Source organism: Adiantum capillus-veneris, chromosome 12 (assembly GCF_014529385.1).
Source record: "Adiantum capillus-veneris isolate H3 chromosome 12, ASM1452938v2, whole genome shotgun sequence".
Taxonomy (NCBI): Eukaryota; Viridiplantae; Streptophyta; class Polypodiopsida; order Polypodiales; family Pteridaceae; genus Adiantum; species Adiantum capillus-veneris.
In genome coordinates this window covers 21,017,894-21,043,158 of record NC_140942.1, presented here as the reverse complement: position 1 = coordinate 21,043,158, position 25,265 = coordinate 21,017,894, and the positions used below count along the sequence as shown (strand labels likewise).

Genomic DNA, 25,265 nt, shown 5'->3' with positions numbered 1-25,265 from the left:
TCACTAATATCAGTGGCTTCCAAATCATCTTCCTTAGTCAAAGATTGGAATAACATTTGTCAAGCAACTAGCATCTATACTTTTCTAGGACCCCCCTTATCAATCTTTAGAACTGTGCTAACAAGACTACGTACCTGTCTGAACATTATAGCCATGCTCCCCAAGATCGATCACCAAATGTGTCATTTTGAAATCCTTTGGCATCACATAATAGATGATACATGTGAAATATTTGAGCAAGTGACAGCTTTCTCACAATACTGGCAAGTTATTTTAGATTTACTTTCGCTAGCAGGATAGCTCATGCTGACTTGTCTTTCCAAATGACCATGCAAGAATGCATCATTGTATCTTCTTTTACTCATGTCAAAAGGAAATGTGACCCTGTAACATTGAAGACTTCCAAGACAATAGCTCTTATATATTATAACTATAGCTATATATAGCTATATAATATATAAATATACTATACTATATTACATATCAATATACATATTATAAGTATATATAGCTATAGTTTATATAATAATAATTAGTGTGTGTGTGTGTGTGTGTGTGTGTGTGCACGCGCGCGCATATATATAGTTTAGGGGCCGCAGATGGCATCACCCAAAGGTAAAATTGATAAAAGATATCTATCAATCTTAAAATATCTACAAACAAAATTGGGTATAAATTCTTTATTAAAATTTTCATATAAATAGTTACAACATATGTCACCATGCAATACTCAACCGCAATGATTCTAATTACAATTTTATGTATCAACCATTCACAATCCTCCCAAACAAACACAACAGCACTTCAAGCCATATTAGAATAGCTACTTATAAATGATAATTTGAGATTTAAAAATACAATAATAGACTTTAATTTAGACCTTCAAAGTCAGAAGAATGCAGCTAAACCTCTTAAGAAATTATTTCAAATGATCAATCATTGCAATACAACTTATCACTTGTAGTTTTACACATGCTTCTATCATCCCACTTTATGTCAATCAACACTTTTAAAAAATCCTCTCCATTGTGGGGCTTTGCAATGCATAGGTACTTGTAGCCTCTATCTTTGAGTCGTTCCTCCTTTGCTCTTGTGACTTTATTTAAACATTTCTTCCTCTCAACCTCATCTAAACCAAGTGCTTCAACCTTTCCCTTTTCTTTGAAGAGGAATGCTTGAAATTTATCTTCTATATTATTAGAGTCTTCATCCACTTGTGCTTCATCATCATAATGAAGAAACATTTTTTTGCACATGTAGGCTTTTTCTTTTTGAGGGTAGTGTTTAAGGGAGACACAGGTGATGATGCTTCTTGTTCTATCATCCTTTTTAAAATACATTCTGAACGCAACTTCATGTTCACTAGACGGCTATTATGTTGAGAGATATGGAGCTTTTTTTTTGTATTCTTCCTCTTGGACTCCACCAAATACACTATAAGAACTATTAATCAAAGCAATCAAGACATTCAAAATAACCCTCTCCACCTTCATCATGAAGGCCTCCACAAGAGATTAAGGACGTTTGAAACGGTAAAAACACAACCCAATATCTTATTGAATACACTTTTTCAAAGCACCATTTGTCGTTATCACTTAGTGTATAGTATGTGTTTGAGCTCTCTAATCATCCGCAAAGAGCTCGACAACTCTTATGTTATATGTAAGTTTGAAACAATAGTTTAAAATAAACAACAAAACTAATCTATTTTTTAACGCTCCATTAAATAACACATAATCAAAGCAATCAAGACAACTAGGTTTGTCATAACCAAGAAAATCTAAGTGTAAAAACTAGAAAAAATTGGACACATTTTGTTTTGACATATAAACTTCAGAAAAACCCTCTCCACTTTTATCATGAAGGCCTCCACTAGATATTAAGGACGTTGCAAATACGCTTTAAATCACTTTTTTCAAGGCACCATTTCTCATTATTTCCTTTTGTATAGTAGGTATTTGAGGTCTTTAAGCCAATGATTAAAGAGATCTCAACAACTATTATGTTATATTCAATTTTGACACAATAATTGAAAATAGGCAAGAAATCTATTTTTAAATTTGTCAATAAAATACAGTATAAAATTCATATAATCATACAATGAAGGCATAAAATTTCAGAAAAATGTTCTGCACCTCATCATGATGGCCTCGATAGGAGATTAAGGATGTTCAAAACAGAAAAAAGACAACCCAAATCTTATTACATATATATTTTTTTAATAATATCACTAAAAAAGATAACTCTTTGATCATCCATGTGCACGCAGATGATCAAGGAGCTCAACATCTCTTATATTATATGTAATTTGGACACAATAGTTGAAGATAGGCAGTAAAATAATGTAGTTCATTTTTCATTTTAATTGTATGGTGTATTAATTTAGAAATCATGATCTAGTTTAGGGTATTCTATTGATATAATAAACAATATAATGCTAATGATCTAGTTTAGGATTTTCTATTGATATAATAAAACAATACAATGCTAATGACCTTCATTAGCCGACTATCATTTATACATTCAATTAGAAAGACGTACACACAAACTTGAAAAAAAAAATTGGGGGGGGGGGGGGGGGGGGGGGGGGGGGGGGGGGGGGGGGGAGGGAGGGAGGGAGGCCCCTGATCACTCGCGGAGGTGCAGATGATCGAAGGGCTCTAGTCCCCTCTTTTTTTTTCAAATTTGTGTGTTTGTATTGTGGGATAGAAGCATGCATAATATAACGACATTGTTTCATTGCGTAAAGCAATTGTAAAATAGAAGCAAGCAAACAAAAAAGAAAACACTAAAGTATTTCACTTGGGAATGCATGTGTATAGAGGCTATTGCGAAAAAAAAGGGGGGCTAGAGTCCCCCTAGTCATACTCGTCCAGTCCCCCTTTTTTTTGCCATAGCCTTTATGAACATATGCATCCCCATCTAAGACATGTGATTGCTTGACATGGTTAACAACTCACGACATGGTGTGATGTGGAAAGTAGCATCACCATCTAGTAGCCATTGTGGAGAAAGTGTGCTATCCATAGACATTTACAAGAGATATACTCAAGGCAAGCGTGGCATCAAGTCATTCGCATATACCGGCATTACAATTGCTTCTTTAACATGTGTCAAAGTTGACTCTACATGTTGCATACATCTCCTCTGTTGCCTCACATGAGTCATCGTCGTGGACTCAAAGCTATCACACATATCAATTTCCATAAGTGAATATAAAAAGGGGATAAACAAGAGAAATACATGTATAAGGACAATGTGCAAAAAACAATGCCGACAAGAAGTGTGTGACGTCCATCGTAGCCTTCCGCTAACAATGCCAACGTTGCCGAGGATTCAATCCTACGATGGTTTAGTGATCTTATAGCCACACTAATATTATCTGCACTTAAATCGCATTCCATTTTTACTAAGCATTCTAGTGGCAAAATGCAATTTTGTGACTTGATAGAGTTGAAGATTAACTGACTATTTCATTTGGTAGCAAAGAGGTTTGTGATTGAAGGCCAAACAAAGCATTTCAATTACCATTTTTCTCATTGCTTTATGAGCATTGTACATTCCGCCACCATTAACTTTTTTTTTTTTGGTCCATTTCTTTGCATTCTATCATTTCAAGTTCCTAGAGTAGATTAAGTAGTCAAAACACCATCAATATGAGCTGCAAAAGTTACAAAGAACTTGGGTGAAAACCTTATTTTGAACAAAAATACCGTAAGTGTTGAGAAGTAGGACAAATCATATCCAAATCACAAACAAATCATGTCTAATACATTTGGTTCTATAAATTGTTAATTGCGAGTCATGTGCCTCATAGCAACAACTTGGAGATTTTTGCAAAGCCTTAAATCCTCACCACATGCAAACACCGCTTAAAAAATTTTGGGTGCAAAAAGATTCCTGAAACCACACCAAAACCAAGAAATTGGAAAGTTCCAAAAGACAAGCTCACCAAACCAAAACACAAGAAATTTTTGAGTTTTTGGTGTCAAAATCCAAAATTTTTTGTGGGAATCAGCTACAAATGATCCTCTTGAAGCCAAATCATGCAAAAGATTCATGTACCTTGGAGTGATTTTTGGCTAAAAAGACCACAAGTGCAAAGAGTCAATAGAAAGAAACTTCCCTAAGGGGTTTGGCCATCAAAAAAGTTGAAAAATTTAAGAGAGTTCCCAAAAAATACATACAAATGAACAACCCATAGTACAAACCAAAGAACTGATGACCCATCAAAGGTCCAAATTAAGTTGCAGATATAACTTGTATACATAGTGTGTGACAAGCTTCTAAGAGATCAAGTTTAGGTGTTGATAAACATGGATCGCAATTCGTGTACCTTGGTCTAAGAGCTTACGAAGGTATTATATCATGTTTAAGAGTTCTAAGCTAAGCAAGAAAGTGCAAGTTTTCCTAACAAGAAAAGCGTACTGCCTTTTATTCATCGTAGTTTCCTCTCAGGTTTCCCAAATGATTTCTGATATCATGTGTGGTGGGCAACATAACCCTTCAAGTTGATGAAAAGGGTCACATTTCATGTTGAATAATTGAGTTTTACATCTCGATCTTTCTTTCATGTCTACCGACTACTACCCATTGTTAAACATTAGGTCCAAGGTTAGTGCGCTAATTATGACTTTGGCACTTGTTGTAAACAAGATAAAGTTATTCATCATCCTCTTAGTACTTCTTCCTTGCTAATGCATATCACTCTTTCCCATTAGCAATATCATCAAATTTTTTCCGATACTTAATGGAGAAGTTCGAGAAAAACAAGCATGTCTCTTCTCCAAGGGGTTAGGATGTTTCTTTTCCCTAGATCATCCAGTGGAAGTAATGGCACAACTAGAATTTGAAGCCTGCGATTCCCTTCAAAAGCATACATTCTTCATGAAGTGCATGCTTAAGCCACCATTTGTAGTTAATCATAAAGCCATTCTTGCAGTCCCTTAATAAACTTTAAAAGAATACTGAGGCACATTAGGCATCCAAGATGTAAAATTTAATTTACCTCATACAATGGCCACTATGATGATTCAAGGGAATTGTACACAACTTGTCATGAGATGACATCTACAATGCCAGCAGTGTCAGCCCTTTATTTTTCTCTTCTGTACATCACTTTCAAAATTTCTTGCACGTTCCATGCAAAGTCCCTATACAGTGTACAAAATACATGATGGCACAAACCGGTATCTTCAAAATTCTGCAACCAACAATCCCTTCTGCAAAGTTCCTCTTCTTCTGCAATTCTCTTTGCACCTTCCTGTTGAAATTGTGCTTAATCAACATACACGCTGCGATGACCTTAAGTCCCATCTTCTGGTCATTACAAGCTTTGTAGAGAGCTACATGTTAAGAATGACGCATCTTGTTGTAGCTTCACATGGATTCTTTGTGCCTCTTTAACTAGTACTTCGCAATGCAGAATATGCAGACCCTCTCACTTTGTGCAGCACATCCTATTGTGATACGAGTTATTAGGCAAGCAGTCTAGTGGAAGAGATGAACACCAGATTCCTGAACTCCCAAAAATCCATGTGTACGTCCCATCCTTCAAGCAATTCAAGGGGCACTACTGTTTATGCTTCCAGGGCTCATATTTGTAAAGCAGCATTTATCCTTGGCATGTTGACCAGCATATGCTTATAAGCATATCACATCCCAATCCAATCACGGAAAGCAACAGCCTCATATGCCCTCTTCAACTATCGCATTGAGTTGGAGTTGATGGCATCTATAATGAACTCTTCACAAGATGAATGACCAGCTAGAGCATCACCTAATGCTCCCATGACATCAAAAGCCTCCTGCAAATCCTCGGCCCTTTGCATTTCATCTAGCCATTCAAGGAGCTTATTTGAAAAGCCTAGCATGGCTTTGATATCCCGCAGCCTCTCCTTCATAGCTACTTCCCAAGGTTCTAAAGCTGCATGCACTGACCCTCCTTCCCCTTTGGAGTGGTCCTCTTGTACAGATCCACACGCTTGTGTTCTCACGGGACCCAATTTAAGATAGTGTTGCAACTGATCAACCAAACCCGTGTAGATGAGCATGGGTTGCACAACTGTGAATAGCTGCTTATTGTCCATTGCACCCGATTGTAAATCATCTTCCACAGGTTTTGAAAAAGAGGTAGAGTTCAAGCTTTCAGCAGAGGAGCGAGTCGGAGCAGCTGCTGATGCAACTGGCGATGCTGCAAGTGATGAGCGACCGTGCTTAAACTGCATGTAAGCATGATAAACACCTCTCTGTAAAAATAACCGTCGATGCTGCTGCCAATCATCCAGAGACTCTACTAGCAACGATTGAACCATCATGAACTGCACAGTTTCATCAACTGCTCCCAGCCTCTGAGGACCACTTCCAGTTGATGACTTAGATCCTGATGGAGTAATCTCTTGCAAGGAGGGTGTATTCAAATAGGTTGCCAGTGCCTTGGATTGAAGTCGCTTCTGGCTAACACCCCCTTGATCATACAGATGGCACGCCATCTGCAGCATGAAGGGTAACAGTCGAGAATTGCTTTCTTTGCCACCTCCCTTGCTGTCTGTGGAGAATGATGCCCCTGTCGCAAAACGAGCCAGCATCTGTAATTGCAAAACATTGTAAGCAATCACAATCAAGACCAAAAGCCAAAACAGCAACATAAAGGCTGATAGGAATCTTTTGAAACAACATACCAGCACAACATCATAGATCAGCAACCGCAGACGGCTACCATCAGCTCGTCCCAGGGCATTTAAATTATCCCAATATTGATCAACGCACCGAGCATACTGTGAAAGAGAAACAGATGGACCTCGCAGCGGAAACAAGTTGTTGCAGAGTGTTTCATTGTTGCGAAGAGCTGCACCATCCCATTCCTTCTTGGGATTCCTTAGGGATGCATCAGCTCTTTTGGCTTCTAGGTGACATTGAAAATGAATTACATTGAAGTGACTCACAGTTGTGTAGACCCACTCAGCACGAGTGTTATGATTGGTGCCAATACCCAAGTTTACACGTTTACTGTAGCAATATGTGCCCAACATATCACTAGGGCACAAACTATAACCTTCCCTACAAACCATGCACGCCAAACCTGCTTCTTCTTCTTGTACATCATCCAAACCTTCAATCGATGGAAGGGAAATGACAATGCGCTCACCCCCTGAAGTTGTCTCACTCCTCATCCCCAATCCCTGTAAAAGAATCTAGCTTCAGCACAACGTATTCAATACAAATAACCAATATTCACTGTACATGATCGTAGCGGACAGCCTCCAATACCACATTTCTTACCTGAAGAAGCTCCTCTCGCTTCTGCAAAGCTCGTTTCCGCGTCTCCTCACGGGTTGCATGCCTCAACTTCATAACCTCTTCTGAAAGAAAGCCTTCACCTTTGCCCTCTTTATCTGCTAAAGCATCCATGAGATTTTCTGCCCTTACTCCTATCTCACTTTCCCCCGGAACACCTTCAAGTGCATGGAGGAGGGGTAAAACCCCTCCTTCCTTCAAAGACTTTTGGGTCATTTTGTGACCACTAGAAAGACCCTTTAATATTGAAAGTATAATGGGGATTGATGGCAACTCTAAGCTTTGAGCCCATTCCACAGTTGCTTTATAATCGCTAGCACTCTCAAAAACAGCAAATGCTCTTCTTAGATGCTGTATGCATTCTGCAACACATTCAAACAAAACTAAGCAATTATGCTAGCACACGCAAACAAGATTCCCTAGACTTAAGGCTATAACAAATGATTTTAAGTACAAGGAGCTTGCCTGTGATAATGCCTTTCTCCATTATGATCCCCTTCAGTTTCTCCCCTTGGGCATCATGTTTGATGGACTCGGTGACCTTGCAAAAATTTTCAAGTGCTAACAGCTGCTGGGTGGCTTGCTGCGGCAGGTTAACATCGCCTGTTTTCTCATTATACATTCTTATAAGCTGATCAAAACTACTCCAGTCATGGAGATAGGGATCAAAATACTTAACAAGAAGTTCCATGGCTGTCTGCTCTCCATATGTAAGATAAGGTAGAATCCGTGCAACCATGTCATTATTACGCTGCTGCTTACTGGACTTCTCTGCACCATGTGCATGTGACAGTCGCTCTAAAAACGTCTGAACAACGTAAGCGGCCTGACTCCCATCTCCATCAGGAAGCTTTGACACGCTCAGAGAACTCTTTGCTATTCCAATATCATTCTCATTTGCCTCTGTCACAAGACACTCAACAATAAGCAAAAGGCGTTCAGCTGATTCTGTGGCTTCTACGGCAAAAGCCCGCCTAGAAGTGTCAATTAGAACACCCAAAGCTCCCAAAGCCAGCAAAGCTAGCCGGTTCTCTCGTATCTTACAACAATACATAAGCAGCTTTAACACTAGTGCCAATTCCTCTTGGCTAGATCTAATTTCATCATCAGTAAGAGCCTGTGAAACAAAAGTAATCTTTCAGAAGTGAACGACTCCACAAAAGAACTGCACAAAGAAGCAGGGCAGACGAGGCACATTGTATTGAAGACGGAAGAACTCCATACCTCAACCATGTTTAGAACGACTTCCAGACCATCACACTCTCTCATGACTCCCGCAATACAAAACTCCACTTCTGGATCCTGGGTCTCTTCTCTATCATCCTCCAGCTCTTTGATCATTGGTTCCGTAGCTTCTCCATCCAATCCCTGCACCATAGATACTCAAAAAGATTAACTCTAGAAGGAAACATTGATGATAACAATTTGAAAGAGCTTACGATATAATAAAGCAAAAAGTAATTTAAAAGATGTAAATCTGTGGCTTTCAATAGTATCGTAACGAAATATGAACCCCCCCCACCCCCAAATTCAAAGAATCGCATAGCCTCCCTCTCCCCATTACCAAGGATAGGGGCTTTCCACGTCCCTTTAGAAGTCTGGTTTTTCTGCTCCTGTGCCACTTGAGCTGGAGAGAATATACCCCATCAGCAATCAATATCCAATACACAACATAACACCAATACTCATGGTGAGAGTAAAGGAACCGCCTAGGGGACATGCAGCATGTCCATGAAGATCGGAATGGGCTGCCCCACGATTGGAGCTCTCCAGAGGGAAGTACAGGAGCGACCCAAAGTGTTGCAAACTCCAGAAGTGGGAACTAGATGTCCCCACCAGCTGCCGACAGTGCATGTAAACATGTCATCAATAGGATCGCGACAAATCTGTTGTCAAACATTGAGAATACCGCCCATAAGTGATTGCAAGCTTGTCCCACAAATGGTATTGACAAGCTGACAAGAAGGCATAGAAGTGACCAAATCATAGGGCCACACTACCATAGGTGAAGAGAGAACATGGAGATAGGAGTAGTACACACTCCAACAAAACCTCCTCGAAATGTTTCCATCGTCGGGAAGCATCTGGCAACACATACTCCATCACTAGGCCACAACCTCTGAAGTCAAATAATCATACAAGAAGTGGTACTGGAGATATAAGAATTCCCCTCTGCCTACCAAAGTCAACTCCAACATTGAGCACATGCACATGAACATGCTTCTGGTACTGGATGAACAAGAGCCAACTGAAGCTGGAACTGAAACTTCCATCCAGATATGGAAAAGAAAAAAATCAAAGAATATCCTCAGCTTCTAAAAGGAAAGATCCCTCTCTGTCATCCATAATCCACAACCTGGTACAAACGTGCAACTAAATCATCAACCTACTACCCCTTTGATAGATAGCTATGTCGACAACTTGAGGACATTCATGCACGAGGCACAGCAAATCTGCCAATCCATCTCCTACAAGAGAACGTAGCCATAGAACCTACTCCAGAGTGTTGAAGAAGATCCTACTGCCGTCCAAAAACTTCTCTTTGATGAAGAAAGCTAGAAAAGAAATAGCTCCCCCTCTGGGGTCCAAAAGCCACATGCTTGCTTCCCTTGCAGGAAGGCACAACAACATAACTCCATTTGGGAAAACAAAAACAATCCAGCAATGCTCCACATCTTGAAACCTCCATCCGGTTCCCCTTGGTGAAGAGAGGTCGGGGTAATCAAGGGCAAAAGATGGGGAAATCATAGATGAGGTTCCATGGCCTCCACATACCCAAATCTGCCCCAAACTGCAGAAAAACCAGGAAAAAAAGCAAGCTTCTTCTCTCCTTGTCAAGTCCAAAACGGCACCAGATCAGCCACTATCGGGCATCCAGGGGTTGTGACACCTACGGATCAGATACCATGTCAAAATAGGCAACAAAAGATGCAATGAAGACATGAACTGGCCTCCAATCCGGTGGACACCTCAACTCCAATAGATCCTCTGATGCTAGAGAACACCTACAATGTCACATACATAGACAAGGCAACTGTGGAGGAGATCACTGAGGTAAAAAGAGTCAGCACATCTGAGAAAGAGAGAGAAAGAGATCTAGGAAAGACTCCCTGTGCTCATATTAGACTGCTCATACGAGTGACTAAGGGTGGTCCGGCATAGAACTAACATGCCTAAGTGGATAGACCCAAGGTACACACAACTGCTACTACTTTTGCACATGAGACCACTCTCTCAACCTCGACATGGGCTACAACCCTACCCAAGTATAACAGCACAGCTCCAATGGAACTTCTCCTAGCAAGAGAACTGATCGGGAGGGACAAGGACAAGGATCAAGGCTACTCATGGTGTGGCTACCCTTTGGAGATCATGGATCTCTTCCTCCCCTATGTCTACACGGTGGCGCTCTGCATCTGCATGATCAAATCGCCACTGCAAATATGCCCTGAGAAGCAAATACACAAGGGAGATCCCCCTCCTGCCCATCACATTTGCCGGTGGTGTGCTCTGGCTGGTGACCGCAATAATGCAATTGCACAGGCTGCAAAAACACTAGGGAGTGCTGCTCAAAAACACTAGCAGTCTACCCCCTCTCTGCTCAATGGTCACCCGAGTACTGCCCACTAGGAGCGCCTTGCAACCAAAGCCTAAGCCACACACTATACTCCCAAGCTATCCCTGCTGAAACCTATATGTCCTTGAGAGTGCTGGTAGGCCAGCTAGCAGGCAGCCCTCACAACAGTATAATAGGGAAAATAGGGCAACAAAGCACCAAAGGCTCTCTAGGGCCATGGGGAAAATATCAGCATGGCTAGGAAAAATACTCCCAACCTACAAGAACGTGATGGCCATGGAACTAAGCCAAAACCCTGAGCTAAACATGGCTAAATAAATCTTGACATGAGAAAACTACCTCACTCCGGTCGAGCACAACCACAAAAAAGCCAAGTGCCATTTGAGAAAGTAGGAGGGAGGGAGGGAAGTCCCACTATCATGAGGTTGTGACAATCACTAACTTTATTTGTTGGTTTCCTTTCCTTGATTTTTATTTAATTTTTGGGGCCCTCTTTTTGAAATCACACAAACAACACACACATGAGATAGCACATGTAACAAGTTCTTTTTATAAATTCCCATTTCAATGTACATCTTTTTGAAAGTCATCAACAGAACATTGTCAGCCTGTCCATATCCCTAAAATCTCATGGAGAAATTAGTGACTTTATTCCATTCTAGGCAACCTTTGATAAGGGAGTGGAGTGGCTCCCCTCTTGTGCAATCCATCCCGCACCAAATTCAACCTCCTGATTCATCATCACTTTTGGAATAATCAGTGCTAAACCAAAAGCATCAAGGTAAAGCTCTAGTATATGAGGAGAAATTACTAAGTCGTCCTCCTCCATCCACTTTGCGTCAAAAGCCAAATAGTTCCTAAACTTGACCAAATATAAGCGGACCAGTTTACCCTTCACTTTCCTTTCCTCGAGGCAGTTCTAGCGGCACCCGGACGGGATATTGCCATTACACTTGTCATTGGCAAACTACGTTTGCATTGTCAGGGGCAATTAAGGCACAAGAACTTTTACATCATGCCTTTGGAAAGGTGTGCAGTCGACTATAGGGCAAGGAAAGTCATCTTGAAGAATGAGAACGGCAAAGAGATTGTACTTGATGTAAAATTGAAGGGCGAGTCCATCCCACTTGTCTCGGCTTCAGCCGTTTCCAAATTAATGAAATTCACTCTTTGTTTGCTCGATTTTCTTGAAAGAATTGAATGATAATCACAGGTTAAATATGTCAGACCTCGAAAAAGAACAACAAGATTTTTACCTTCTGCACGTCCTGAAGATCACACGATTGACTTAATTCCCCGTAGTACACCACCGAGCCAACCACCTTACTGAGTTAGCCATGCCCAAAATGAAGAAATAATGAAGTAGGTAAAAGAACTTCTTGAGAAGGGTCTCATCCAGCCTAGTACTTCACGATGTTCGCCTGTGTTGCTAATTTTAAAGGAAGATGGATCTTGGAGAATGTGCATTGACTATAGAGCTCTCAATAAAACCACCATCAAGAACAAATCCCCTATCCCAAGGATCCATGATATACTAGACAGACTTCGGGTGCTTTAGCAGAATCATCAAATCTGAATTGCTCCTGGGACGTCTACAAGACAGCTTTTGGGATTTTCAGAGAATACCAATCATTTGTGGGCACTTTCTTTGATGACATCATCGTCTTCTCCAAGAATGAGGCAGAGCACAGACACCATTTGTTAAAGGTTTTCCAGGCACTGTGGCAACATAGATTGGTAGTAACTGCAAAAAGAGCGAGTTTTTCTGTCACAAATTGATGACGAGGCTGCCCAACACACCTTGCACAGGCAGAGAAGATGCAGCAGTGACACGTGGCAGTTTTCTGAAATTTATGCTGGACATGTTGACGTCGCACACTGTACGGATTTCCGTGAATTGCGACGCTGTTTGCGCTGGGCTACTGATGTGGTAGGGTGTACGGAAAGCTGGCTGCTTTTTCTATGCAATTGAAGAGAGAGAGAGAGAGAGAGATCTTCTGCTTTATTTTAAAAAGCTATTTTAAGGACAGCTTTTGGAACCTGCTTTATTTTACAAGCAAGAGAGAGAAAGAGCCTTTGCTTTATTTTTGGGCTTTTGAGTTTAGCAGCTTTTGGACTCTGCTTTTGGCATCCCTTGTACTCTTTAAATACGTGAGCAGGCCTCTCACTACTCAGAGCATCTGAACGTAGAGTCTGAGTGTGAGTGCCTGCCCCCACTCTTGTACTTTGAACACAGATTAATACAAAAAGAAATACCGAAAGGGGCGCAAGTCTTTGGGGCCAATATCTCTAGGCACGGAACTCCACCGAGCCAGTGTCGAATCAATTGTGGATTGTGAACTATTTTGAAGTGGTTATTTGTGCTTTCGCGGTAGATTCTGGACTTGGAGTGTCCAAGTTTGTTATAGTGGTATCAGAGCATGGCCAATTTCTCTTCTACGGGAAATCCGATCCCTATTTTTTTTTTCGCGGCACCTATGGCTTCAAGCAAAGATCAATCGGCATCCGGAGATGCGGGACGTGATCACAACGAAGATTTACGCGAGGAGTATGGCCCGCCTCGGCCTACTCAGGCGGAGTGTCAAGAGATGGAGCGTCGACAATTGATCGGTGATGCAACAAAGATGATGCTTAATTTTGCCAAGGACCCGAAATTGGCTAAATATACGAGCAAGACTTCTTCGAAGAGGTGCACACGCATGGCAGAAAACCACAGCCTCGAAAACCCGCTCTCAAGAAACCTCCTACTGCCAAGAAGTACACAGAGAAAGAATTAGTAGAGGTGGTTGATGCACGAATTGCTCAGCTTTTTGACGCGCAAAACAAAGTTAAAAAGCACGACAAAACGCAGAAGAAAGGCACCGACTTCCCGGGTTATTTGGGTCGTCGATCGACTTTTGGAAAGGCAAAGAAACAGAAGAAGCGTGTTCGATTTGAAGGAGTACCCAGTTCTTCTTCTTCTTCTTCTTCTTCCGATAGTTCTTACTCGAGCGAAGAAGACAGAAAAGGTAAAAAGCGAAGCAAAAAGCAACGCTTCGGAAAGGGCAAGAAAAAGGCAAAGAAGTCTAAATCTCGCCCCGTGAGTGACAGTTCTACACAGGACTCACCTACAGACAGTTCGGACTCTGATGACAGAAACTTTTATGCACAGAAGAAGAATTTTTACAAAGCCAACCAGTATGACTTTCTGGAAGACAAAAGCAAGAAGGTCCGAGAGTTTAAGGTAGGTGGACACTCAATTAAATTTAACACATTTTTTGGAAATAGAGATGCTTCAAAGGCTTTGTCTTTTGTACAACAGTTTGACATCGCTTTCGTAGGAGGGCGTTACTCAGAGCACTCTAAGATTCGAAGAGCTGCCTCTTACTTTAAGGGGAATGCTTGAACTTGGTGGTGCACGCTTCTATTAAACAAGACTGCGCCAGTTAAATGGCTGAAATTCAAGAGGCTTTTTATTTCTTCTTGGCTGACTCGAGAGTATGAACGTGATATACGAACTACTTGGAACCATCTTCGGTCTTCTTGGCTGACTCGAGAGTATGAACGTGATATACGAACTACTTGGAACCATCTTCGGATGACCAAGAAGGATACGGTGGATGCTTATTGCGAGAGATTCTGAAGCTCTTTTCTACCCCCTCTTCATTTAAGATGATCTCGTTCAAGGAACAGATTGAGCGGTTTACCTTGAGTCTACCTACAAAGATCCGAGATCACTGCTTGGAACAAAAGTCAACTTCTATTCAAGAGTTGATGAGTCATGCAAAACGGGGTTTTGCCATTCACTCAGGCACTTTGACCTACCCCACCGATGAGATCATGACACAAAGAGCTGAAGAAACTTCGACAAATGAAAGTAGAAAGAGAAAGAGCAACCCAGAATAGAAAGATGCACGACCCAAGCTTACTCCTCAGGAATGGGCTCGCTACATCAGGGAAGGGAAGTGCTTTGGATGCGGGGAAACTAGACATATCTCCGCGAAGTGCCCTAAAAAGGCACAGAAAGAACAGAACGACAAGGACGACGAAAGGCTAAGAGTTCAAGAGCAGCAGAGGAACGTGGAAGAAAAGGCAAGATGAAAACAGCACTGGTTCCAGATTGCGTGGGTACCGATCCCAGCACGGTAGACGAGAGTACAGAACTTTGCCGAGCTTTGGAAAAAGTGAAAGATCAAGAAGCCCTTATTTTCTTCGATGGAGGAGCCAAGGCCAACTTCATTTCACCGGAATTGGCGGCGCGGCTCGAGATCACTCCCGATTGGATGGGACCACTTGCGGAGGCAGTTCAAGCGGCACCCGACAGGGACGTAACCATTACACTTGTCATTGGCAAACTTCGATTGCATTGTCGGGGGTATTTGGGACATGAGGACTTTTACAAATGCCTTTGGAAGGTTGTGATGTCCTCTTGGGAATTCCCTGGTACGTCACAAGAACAACGCCGTGGTCGACTATCGGGCGAAGAAAGCGACATTGACAACAGAGAAGGGCAGAACCATTGTACTCGATATAAAACTTAAGGGCGAGTCTGTCCCTATTGTATCGGCTTCGGCCATTTCTAAATTAATGAATTCCAGTCTGTTTGTTTACTCGATCTTTATGAAAGAGTTGAGTGATGAGGATAGGACAAATATGTCTAAACTTGATAAAGAATGCCAAGATTTTCTCCACTCTCTTGCCGATTGCTTCTCAGAGGGCCTGCCAGGCGAGTTACCACCTGCTTGTCCTAAAGATCATACTATAGATCTGATACTTGGAAGCACACCACCGAACCGGCCACCTTACCGTGTGAGCCGAGCCCCGAACGAAGAGATTATGAACCAAGTGAAAGACCTCTTGGAAAAGGGTCTTGTCCAGCCTAGTACATCACCGTATTGCTCTCCAATATTGTTGGTTTTGAAGAAAGACGGATCTTGGAGAATGTGCATCAATTATAGAGCTCTCAACAAAATCACCATCAAGAACAGATTTCCGATTCCTAGGATCGATGATATACTCGACAGATTACAAGATCCTCGTGTTTTAGCAAGATTGATTTGAAGAGTGGATATCATCATATCTGAATCGCGCCGGGAGACGTCTACAAGAGAGCCTTTCGGATGACTTTTGGGTTTTTTGGTCATGCCTTTTGGCTTAACAAATGCTCCTGCGACATTTTAACTAGATGATGGACAGGATTTTTCGAGAGTACAAGCTATTTGTTGGCACTTTCTTTGACGATATCATTGTTTTCTCCAAGAATGAGGCAGAACATAGAGATCATCTACTTCAGGTCTTTCACACATTACGAGATCACATGATTAATGCAAAGAAAAGTGAATTTTTCTTACCAGAGATACACTTTTTGGGACACATTGTGTCAGCAGCAAGAGTGCAAATGGATCCGGGGCCAAGATAGAGACTACCCGTGATTGGCCCGATTTGAAGAATGTCCAGGAAGTTAGAAGCTTCTTAGAATTGTGTTCGTACTACAAACGGTTCATTAGAAAGTTTGCAGAGGTTGCTTCCCCTTCGCATATCTTGACACAGAAAGGAGTCCGTTTCTCGTGGAACTACCTTTCAGACATTGAAAGAGAAATTGACTACGGGACCAGTTTTGACTTTGCCGGACTTGCAGAAGTCATTTGAAGTATATTGTGATGCTTGTGGTCGTAGTCTGGGTGCGGTCTTAATGCAAGAAGGCCATGTCATTGCTTACGAGAGCCGATTGTTCTCAAGGCCGGAATTGACACCACAGATTTATAGAAAGAGCTTTTCGCGGTTATCTATGCTCTTACTCAGAGGCGGCATTACCTCCTCAGAGCGGATTTTATTGTCTTTACAGGCCATCAGAGTTTACGCTACTTCTTGTCACAGAAGCAACTTCAGAAAAGCAGATGCAGTGGGCGAACATCTTGTCACAGTTTCACTTTTAGATTGTCGACGTGCAGGGACAGAAGAATTTGGTGGCAGATGCTTTGTCTCGGAAGACGTTGGTTCTGGCTATTTCCGCGATACATCATAGGAGCTTCGAGAATATGGTCGACCGGTATGCCACAGACCCGGATTTTGCAGACGTTTTCACACGGATACGAGATGGGGAGACAATAGCGGGATATTCCATTCGGGATGGCTACTTGATGAGGAAAACCATGTTGTGCGTTACACAGCCGTTGAGGGAAAAGGTTATGACCGAATGCCACTATCCGCCTTTTACGGGTCACCGCGGCATTGCTACCACCATGAAAGGGGTGAGAGATATTTCTTTTGACCGAGACTCAAGAAGGATGTGGACGAGTTTGTGCGCAGGTGCTTGGTATGGCAGGTCAAGTTTGACAGGCATAAAGCACAGGGATTGTTACAGCCTTTACCCATACCCACCTGCCCATGGGAAAGTATTGCAATGGATTTCATTTTTGATCTCCCAAGTACACAGAGTGGTCACGATGGTATTGGGACTGTTATTGACAGATTTAGTAAACATGCTCATTTCATTCCAGTGAAGAAAATAGTCAAGCCGGATCACTTAGCAAGACTGTTTGTGGCCCAGATTTTCAGATTACATGGCATGCCTGAGACGATTGTCTCCGACAGAGACCCCAGATTTACGAGTTTGTTTGGAAGGCAATTTGGGAGAACATTGGCACGCGGTTGCAGTTCTCGTCATCTTTCCACCCGCAGACTGACGGGCAATCTGAGATTGCCAATTCAATGGTTTTAGATTTATTGAAGTTTTATATCTCGGATCAGAAGACTCAATGGGAAAAGTATCTACCTTTGGTGGAATTTGCCTACAATAACACGATACACTCTTCGACGGGAAAGGCGCCATTTGAGATTGTTGAAGGTGCTGCGAAGGTTCCACCCTTCTTAAGCACAAAAGATAAGATTTTTGAAGCTGATGAGTATAGCGCGACTTAGACACTGCTTTTGCCAAGGTCCGCGAGGCTTTGCAGAAATCTCAAGAAAGACAGAAAGAGGCAGCCGATCACCATCGTCGCGATTTGAAATTGAAGGAGGATAATTGGGTGCTCTTACGTTTTGAGAAGGCACGCTTGAGAAAGAAGAAGGGAAAGGAGAGGCTTTTTCCAAAGCTTAGTATGAGATACTACGGACCTTTCTAGATCTTCGAAAAGATCAATGATGTCTCCTTCCGACTGAAATTGTCTGACACTTGGAAGATTCACAATGCATTTCATGTGAGTCTCTTGAAACCTTTCAAAGGTGAAGTGTCTGATGATGGGGAGCCCAATGAGCAACCCAAAGTGGAGGAAAACGAGAAGATCCTTATTCCTGAACAGATTTGACACATAAGGACACAAAGAATAAGGGTAAAATAAGAAGGCGATTCTTGGTTAAATTCAAGAACTATCCTGCATTGGATGCGAAGTGGATGGAGGAGAACCTCCTAGCAGATACTCCTCAGATTGTGAACCTTTACCTTGAAGCTTTTGGTTTAGCATAGTCTATTCCAAATGGAACCCAGAATTCAGCTTGGCCGCAGATCTGGTGCAGTCGGATGCACAAGAGAGGAGTTACTCCGCTCCTTCGTCAACAAATGCCTTGATTTTTAGAATACTAGAGTCGTTGATGTCTCTTTGAGCTTCAGGGATACTAAGAGCTGACAGTATTCTGTTGTATGACTTTATGAAATGGAATTCCTGAATATGAAACTAATTTGTTCTTGACTTGTTTTTAAGTGCAGGAACTGATAGACAAAATGACTGCAGCATTTTGGTCTAAGTTGCAATAGGGGTTAGTCAATCGGGCATCTATGAGGTCCCGAGTTGGATCTAGATGTGATTGCTAACTGCATTGCCAATAAATCATGGTCTAAGATCCGAATGAATGTTGAATGTCATGTGATGTCCTGTGATCTCTAGTGATGTCCTATGATGTCGTGTGATGTGACTGTTGATTAGTACATGTGCTAGATGTGTGTTCCTAGTGCATAGGTACTAACAGTCGGTGTCTGCTAAGACAGTTTATGGCTTCTGTCTGTTTTGCAGGCGTAATCGAGGGCGATTACAATGCTTTCAAGAGGGGGGTATGTCACAAATTGATGACGTGGCTGCCCAACACACCTTGCACAAGCCGAGAAGATGCAACAGTGACACGTGGCAGTTTTCCGAAATTTATGCTGGACATGCTGACGTGGCACACTGTACGGATTTCCGTGAATTACGACGCTATTTACGCTGGGCTACTAACGTGGTAGGGTGTACGGAAAGCTGGCTGCTTTTTCTACGCAATTGAAGAGAGAGAGAGAGAGAGAGAGAGAGAGAGAGAGAGAGAGAGAGAGAGTTCTGCTGCTTTATTTTAAAAAGCTATTTTAAGGACAGCTTTTGGAACCTGCTTTATTTTACAAGCAAGAGAGAGAAAGAGCCTTTGCTTTATTTTTGGGCTTTTGAGTTTAGCAGCTTTTGGGCTCTGCGTTTGGCATCCCTTGTACTCTTTAAATACGTGAGCAAGCCTCTCACAACTCAGAGCATCTCGACGTAGAGTCTGAGTGTTGAGTGCCTGCCCGCACTCTTGTACTTCGAACACAGATTAATACAAAAAGAAAGACCAAAAGGGGCGCCAATCTTTGGGGCCAAATCTCTAGGCACCGAACTCCGTCGGGCCAATGTCGAATCAATTGTGAACTGTGAACTGTTTTGAAGTGGTTATTTGTGCTATCGCGGTAGATTCTCGACTTGAAGTGTCCAAGTCTGTTACATTTTCTTGCCCGAGATACACGTTTTGGGACACATCGTCTCAGTGGAACATGTAAAGATGGACACGGCCAAAGTTGAGACCATTCATGATTGGCCCGATCTAAAGAATGTTCATGAAGATCGAAGCTTTTTGAGTTTGTACTCATACTATAAGCACTTCATTCAAAAATTTGCACAGATAGTTCTCCTTTGCATGTGTTGACTCAGAAAGGGGTTCCTTTTACTTTGGGACCGTCAGAGATTGCAACCTCTTAGACTCTCAAGGAAAAGTTGACAATGGGACCAGTATTGGCTTTGCCAAAGACTTGCAAAAGCCCTTTGAAGTTCATTGTGATGCATGTGGTCGCATAGGGAGCAATCTTGATGCAGGAGGGTTGTTATAGCTTATGAGAGTAGGAGATGAAGCGACTCCGCCGGCTCGTACCGAGCACCTCCCCGTCGAGGGAAAACGCACCGCACCGGCCGGGAACAAAGCCCGTCGGCTCGGCCGTGCCCCGTCTCACGTCTAGGCACACGGGTTCGGGACCTTCCGTATCGATACAAGCCGCACGTAGCTCGCGGCGGGGAAAATGCCCGCCGCGTTTCTTGATCACACCGCGGCCCGAGCGGGAGCTCACCGTCGTCGACGCCCCGACCCCGGACACGGTCCGCCGTCACTCATCGCCTACCGAGCCCCGTCGGCCACCCCCGAGCGCGCCGAGCCCCGCAAGACCCGAAAACGGCCCGAAAGTAGCCAAGCCCGTCGGCGGAAGGTAGCCTTGGCACTCGCCCAAGGGGGGGATTGCATCCCAACGTCACAAGAGGGGTGCGGGGAACTCGTCGCCTCACCTCACCCGTCCCTCGCTCCGCGGTCCGCCCCGTTCCCGTCTCAACCGAGCACCACTACCCTTATAGTTGCGAAAATTCGGTGCGGGCCGGCAAACCCCACAAGCACCGTGGCAACCCGGATAGAAATCCCAACCGTGAACCCCGCGGTCCAGGGCGCTAAACCCCACGGCCGGGCATGAACCCGGCGGTCCCAAAAAACCCCACGGCGCCCATGAACCCCGCGGTCCAAAGAAACCACACGGCGCGTTTCAACCCCACGCATAGGCAAACGCGGGGAAACACCCTTGCTGGGGGGAAGGCTTGGCAAGAAGGAGAGAGAGGACGACGACACGAGAGAGAGGACGCAAAAAAGGACCAAGGAAGGTATGACGATGTGCTTGGCCGGTAGCGCAGACGGGGTCGATAATGAGATATTGCACAAATTTAAGAGCTTTTGGTAGTGATCCATGCTCTTACACAATGGTGACATTTTCTACTCGGAGCCGATTTTACTGTGTTCACCGATCACCAAAGTTTACGCTACTTCCTGTCTCACAAGGAGCTTTCGGAAAACCAAATGAGGTGGGTTAACATTCTGTCACAGTTTCATTTCCAAATTGTCCATGTTCAAGGACAAGAATTTAGTGGCAGACGCGTTGTCTCGCAAACCCTTGGTTTTGGCTATTTCCACGACCCATCATAGAAGCTTCCAAGATATGGTAGATCAGTACGCCACCGATCCTGATTTTGCACACATCTTTAACCGGTTACTTTGATGCGGAGAACGATGTTTGTGGGTTACATAGCCTTTGAGGTTAAAGGTTTTGACAATGCCATTGTCCACCTTTTTTGGGCCACCGTAGCATAAACACCACCTTGAAGCGTGTTGAGTGTTACTTCTACTAGCCAAGGCTCAAAAAGGATGTGGACGAGTTTGTTCGCAGTTTCTTAGTATGCCAAAAGGTCAAGTTACAGGCATAAGGCACCAAGTCTCTTACATCCTTTACCTATACTCTCTCGTCCTTGGGAAAGCATCGCTATGGATTTTATTTTTTAAAATTCCCGAGACTCAGAGTCATCATGATGGCATTTGGACAGTCATCAACAGATTCAATAAGCAGGCTCACTTCATTCCGATAAAGAAGACAGTTAAGCCCAATCATTTGGCGAAATTGTTGGTCTCACAGATTTTCTGATTACATGGCATGCATGAGTCCATTGTTTCCAACGGAGATCCCCGATTCACTGGTTTGTTTTGGAGGGCAATCATGGGAGAACAATGTCACGCGGTTGCAGTTCTAATCCTCGTTCCACCCACCGACAGACGGGCAATCTAAGATAGCCAATTCAATGGTTTTGGATTTGTTGAAGTCTTATATTTCGAATCAGAAGACTCAATGGGAAAAGTAGTTGCCCTTGGTGGAGTTTGCCTACAATAAGACAGTTCATTCATCGACACGAAAGCTACCATTTGCGATAATCGAGGGTGCTAAGAAAGTACCACCATTTCTAAGCACCAAGGATAAGATTCTTGAAGCGGATCTGTACAATCAAGATCTGGACACTGCTTTTGCCAAGGTTTGCGAGGCTGTTGAGAAGTCTCAAGCACGGCACAAGAAGGCAGCAGACAAGCATCGACGCAACTTGCAGTTGAAGGAAGATGATTGGGTGCTCTTATGTTGAGAAGGCATGCCTAAGGAAACGGAAGGGGAAGGAGCGGCTTTTTCCAAAGCTAAATATGTGATACTATGGCCCTTTCTAAATTTAAGAGAAGATCAATGATATATCATTCAAACTGAAGTTGCCAGATACTTGGAAAATTCACAATGCTTTTCATGTGAGCTGTTGAAACCTTTCAGAGGTGAGGTACCAGTGGACAAGGAGCCTGAGAAGCAACCTGGGGTGGAAGAGAGTGAGGAGATTATTGTTCTAGATCAGATACTGGCTCACAAGGAAAGGAAAGTGAAAGGTAAAGTGATACGACGGTTCTTAGCTAAATTCAAGAACTATCAAGCATTGGATGCGAAGTGGATGGAGGAGGAGGACCTAGCAGATACTCCTCTGATACTGGAACTTTACCTTGAGGCTTTCGGTCTAGCTTTGACCATTGCAAGAGATCCCGAAGATCGGCACGGTTGAATCTGGTGCAGATGGGGCTGCACAACAGGAGAGCTGCTTCGCTCCTATATCACAAATTACCGATAAAGACTCTCATATCCCTTTGGATTTCAAGGATACTAATGGGTTGATAGTATTCTGTTGTATGACTTTATGAAAGAAGTACTTTGAACTGGCAATTCCCGAAATGTGTCTGATATATGTATGCTCTCTCATGTGATAGTGTTTGAGTGCATGTTTGAAAGACGAAATGACTACACCATTTCGGTCTGTTTTTATGGAGAGATGAGATGGGCATGATAGTAACACGATTTAGTCAATCGAGACATCTTTGGAGATCTCTGATAGGCGTAGATGTGATTGCTAAATACGTTGCCAATTAATCATGATTCTCATCCAAGATTTCGACGAACGTAATGATTTGAATGTGATTTGAATGCTCAGTGACTGTCGTCTTTGTGCCAGTGTTGGATATATGTTGTCAGTAATTAGAGTCAGTGTTTACTAACTTAGAGTCAGTGTTTACTATACTGGTTTCTCACTTATGTGCAGGCATAATCGTGGGCGATCACAATTCTTTCAAGAGCGGGGTATGTCACAAAAGTGATGACGTGGCATGTCCACCTAGTGGAAACTGACAGATTATAATAAGTTGTTCCAACTTATGGGGGTCCTGTTGGATGGGACCCATGGGACACTAGGACTGTATAAAAATAGAGAAAATGCGTCGACCTACTGACATGGCAGTAGTGTACGGACAGCTCTTGCGATTTACAGACTAATGTTGACATGGCACAATGTACAGATTTCGGCATTCTCCGTTGCAATTCATGCTGGCAGCTTTTGGCGTTGGAGACCAGATGCTTTTGGGATCAATTGCTTTTAGCATCTGAAGCTTTTCATGTAACTGCTTTTGGACCAAAGGATTGGCTTGGGAGCACTGAGCAGAGAGAAAGGACCCTCGGACATTGTATTTTGCCAAGAATTAATATAAAAAGAAACAACGATAGGGGCGTCAGACTTTGGGGCCAATACCTCAAAACTACGTCGGGCCGTGTCGTCTCTCTCAATTGTGATTAAAAATATTGAGTGGTTTTCACTTGCTCTTTCTTGTGTCGAACCAAATTCTCGACTTGGCGTGTCCACGTCTATTACACTTTGTGTCAGTGCATGATTTGAAGTGGTCAAATGCATGTAAGCATAGTCTCACTATTTGCTGAGCTATTTTCTGTTCACCCTCTGTTTTGCAGGCATAGTCGAGGGCATAGTCGAGGGCCATTACTCTTCTTTTAAGATGAGGGTATCTCACAAAATTGATGACACGGCACTAGGCCCCATTGATTGTGACAAATAAAGAGAGAGCCAAGATCATAAGGCGGCAGTGTCCGTACGAATGATGACATGGCTGTCGCAAGACACGCACCATGTGCCAATAGAAAAGAGCAGGCTGAACAGACTTTTAGCACTTCAATAATAACTGAACTGAAAGAGAGAGCAAACGCGACACGGAGTGGCAGAATTCCACCCCAAAGAGCATTGGCCGCAAACCTTGGCGTCCCTTTCGGTATTTCTTTATATTAATTGAACTCAGAACAATGTCGGTACTCGCGCTCTGCACCTTCTCACCAAAGCGTGCCAGGGAATGAGCCCTCTGCACATATTTAAAGGCCCTTTGGCCTCAAAAGCAGTCATGAAAAGCAGTAAACTCAAAAGCATCTGGTCCAAAAGCGCTGCACCCAAAAAGCTGCCAAATCGATTTGCGGAAATCTGTACAGCTCTACCACGTCAACAATCAGCGTAGAACACGGAAAACCGTACAATCTGCCACGACAGCAGCTAGTGTAAAATCCGGAATTCCGTACAGGAGGCCACCTTATCAGCTTCTACGCGCTTGTGTATATGGGCTTGCTTTTTTATAATGCCTTTGGGTCACTTGGGCCCCATCGGATGGGGTCCCATAAGTTGGTGGGAACTTCTCTTTAAAAATAGGCCTCTTGGCAAGACTTTGCAAGTTGGTATAACTTCTTATGCTGCTTCTGCTTCTTCACTTAGGGTTTAGGCTCCTCGGTCGGGATCTGAAGGTTGGCTTCGTTCTTCAGTGACTTGACATGTCAGCAATTTGTGACATCCCTCCTCCTTGAAAGAAAGTAATCGTCTGGGATTACAGCATGTCTGCAAAACAACTCGAGTTAGCTCAAAAATTTTCGAAGGTCATTCCGAGGGACAATCTGAGGAACAATCAGTTTTCTCATTCCAAATCGGAGCTCTTGATTTCCTGGGTCATTGGCTTCCCAGAAGAATCTCATCCAATAATTCCAAATCGGAACTCTTGATATCTTGAGTCATTGACTTCCCCGAAGTATCTCATTCAGTAAGGAATATTCACTAGTTGGCACATCACAATGCAACACAAATGCTTACATATGCATGTTACAAGACACAACGAACAGCGCCGTTGAGCACTCCCCCAAGACAAATGGTCTGCGTTATGAAGCTACTCAACGACTACCTCGTCACTCCCCCCACAAATAACCTAAAAAGATCCGGGCCATGAGTTCAAAGGACTGGTACAACCAAACGCTCCCCAAATCGCCGCCTGCATCGCTTGGAGGTTCAAGCATACAACCAAACGCTCCCCAGACATCCCGTCTGCGTCGTTCAGATTTTTTCCAGCATACAACAAAACGCTCCATAGACGGGATCCGTCTGTGTCGTTTGGAGGTTTTTAAGCATATAACGAAACGCTCCCCAAACATCCCGTCAAAGTCGTT

The 25,265-nt window shown here is 43.1% G+C and overlaps 1 protein-coding gene across 1 annotated transcript in view; it reads right to left on the bottom strand.

Annotated features, from left to right (window-relative positions):
• Positions 1 to 4,977: 4,977 nt before the first annotated feature.
• Positions 4,978 to 25,265, bottom strand: part of BIG (auxin transport protein (BIG)) — an 82,636-nt gene continuing 62,348 nt past the window's right edge. The window contains exons 11-15 of the mRNA XM_086524949.1: positions 8,521 to 8,664; positions 7,762 to 8,413; positions 7,282 to 7,658; positions 6,681 to 7,181; positions 4,978 to 6,587 (exon numbers count right to left, since the gene is read on the bottom strand). Of these exons, the coding sequence (XP_086381075.1) occupies positions 5,706 to 6,587; positions 6,681 to 7,181; positions 7,282 to 7,658; positions 7,762 to 8,413; positions 8,521 to 8,664 (2,556 nt within the window). The 3' untranslated portion in view covers positions 4,978 to 5,705. The remainder of the gene's footprint in view (positions 6,588 to 6,680; positions 7,182 to 7,281; positions 7,659 to 7,761; positions 8,414 to 8,520; positions 8,665 to 25,265) is intronic.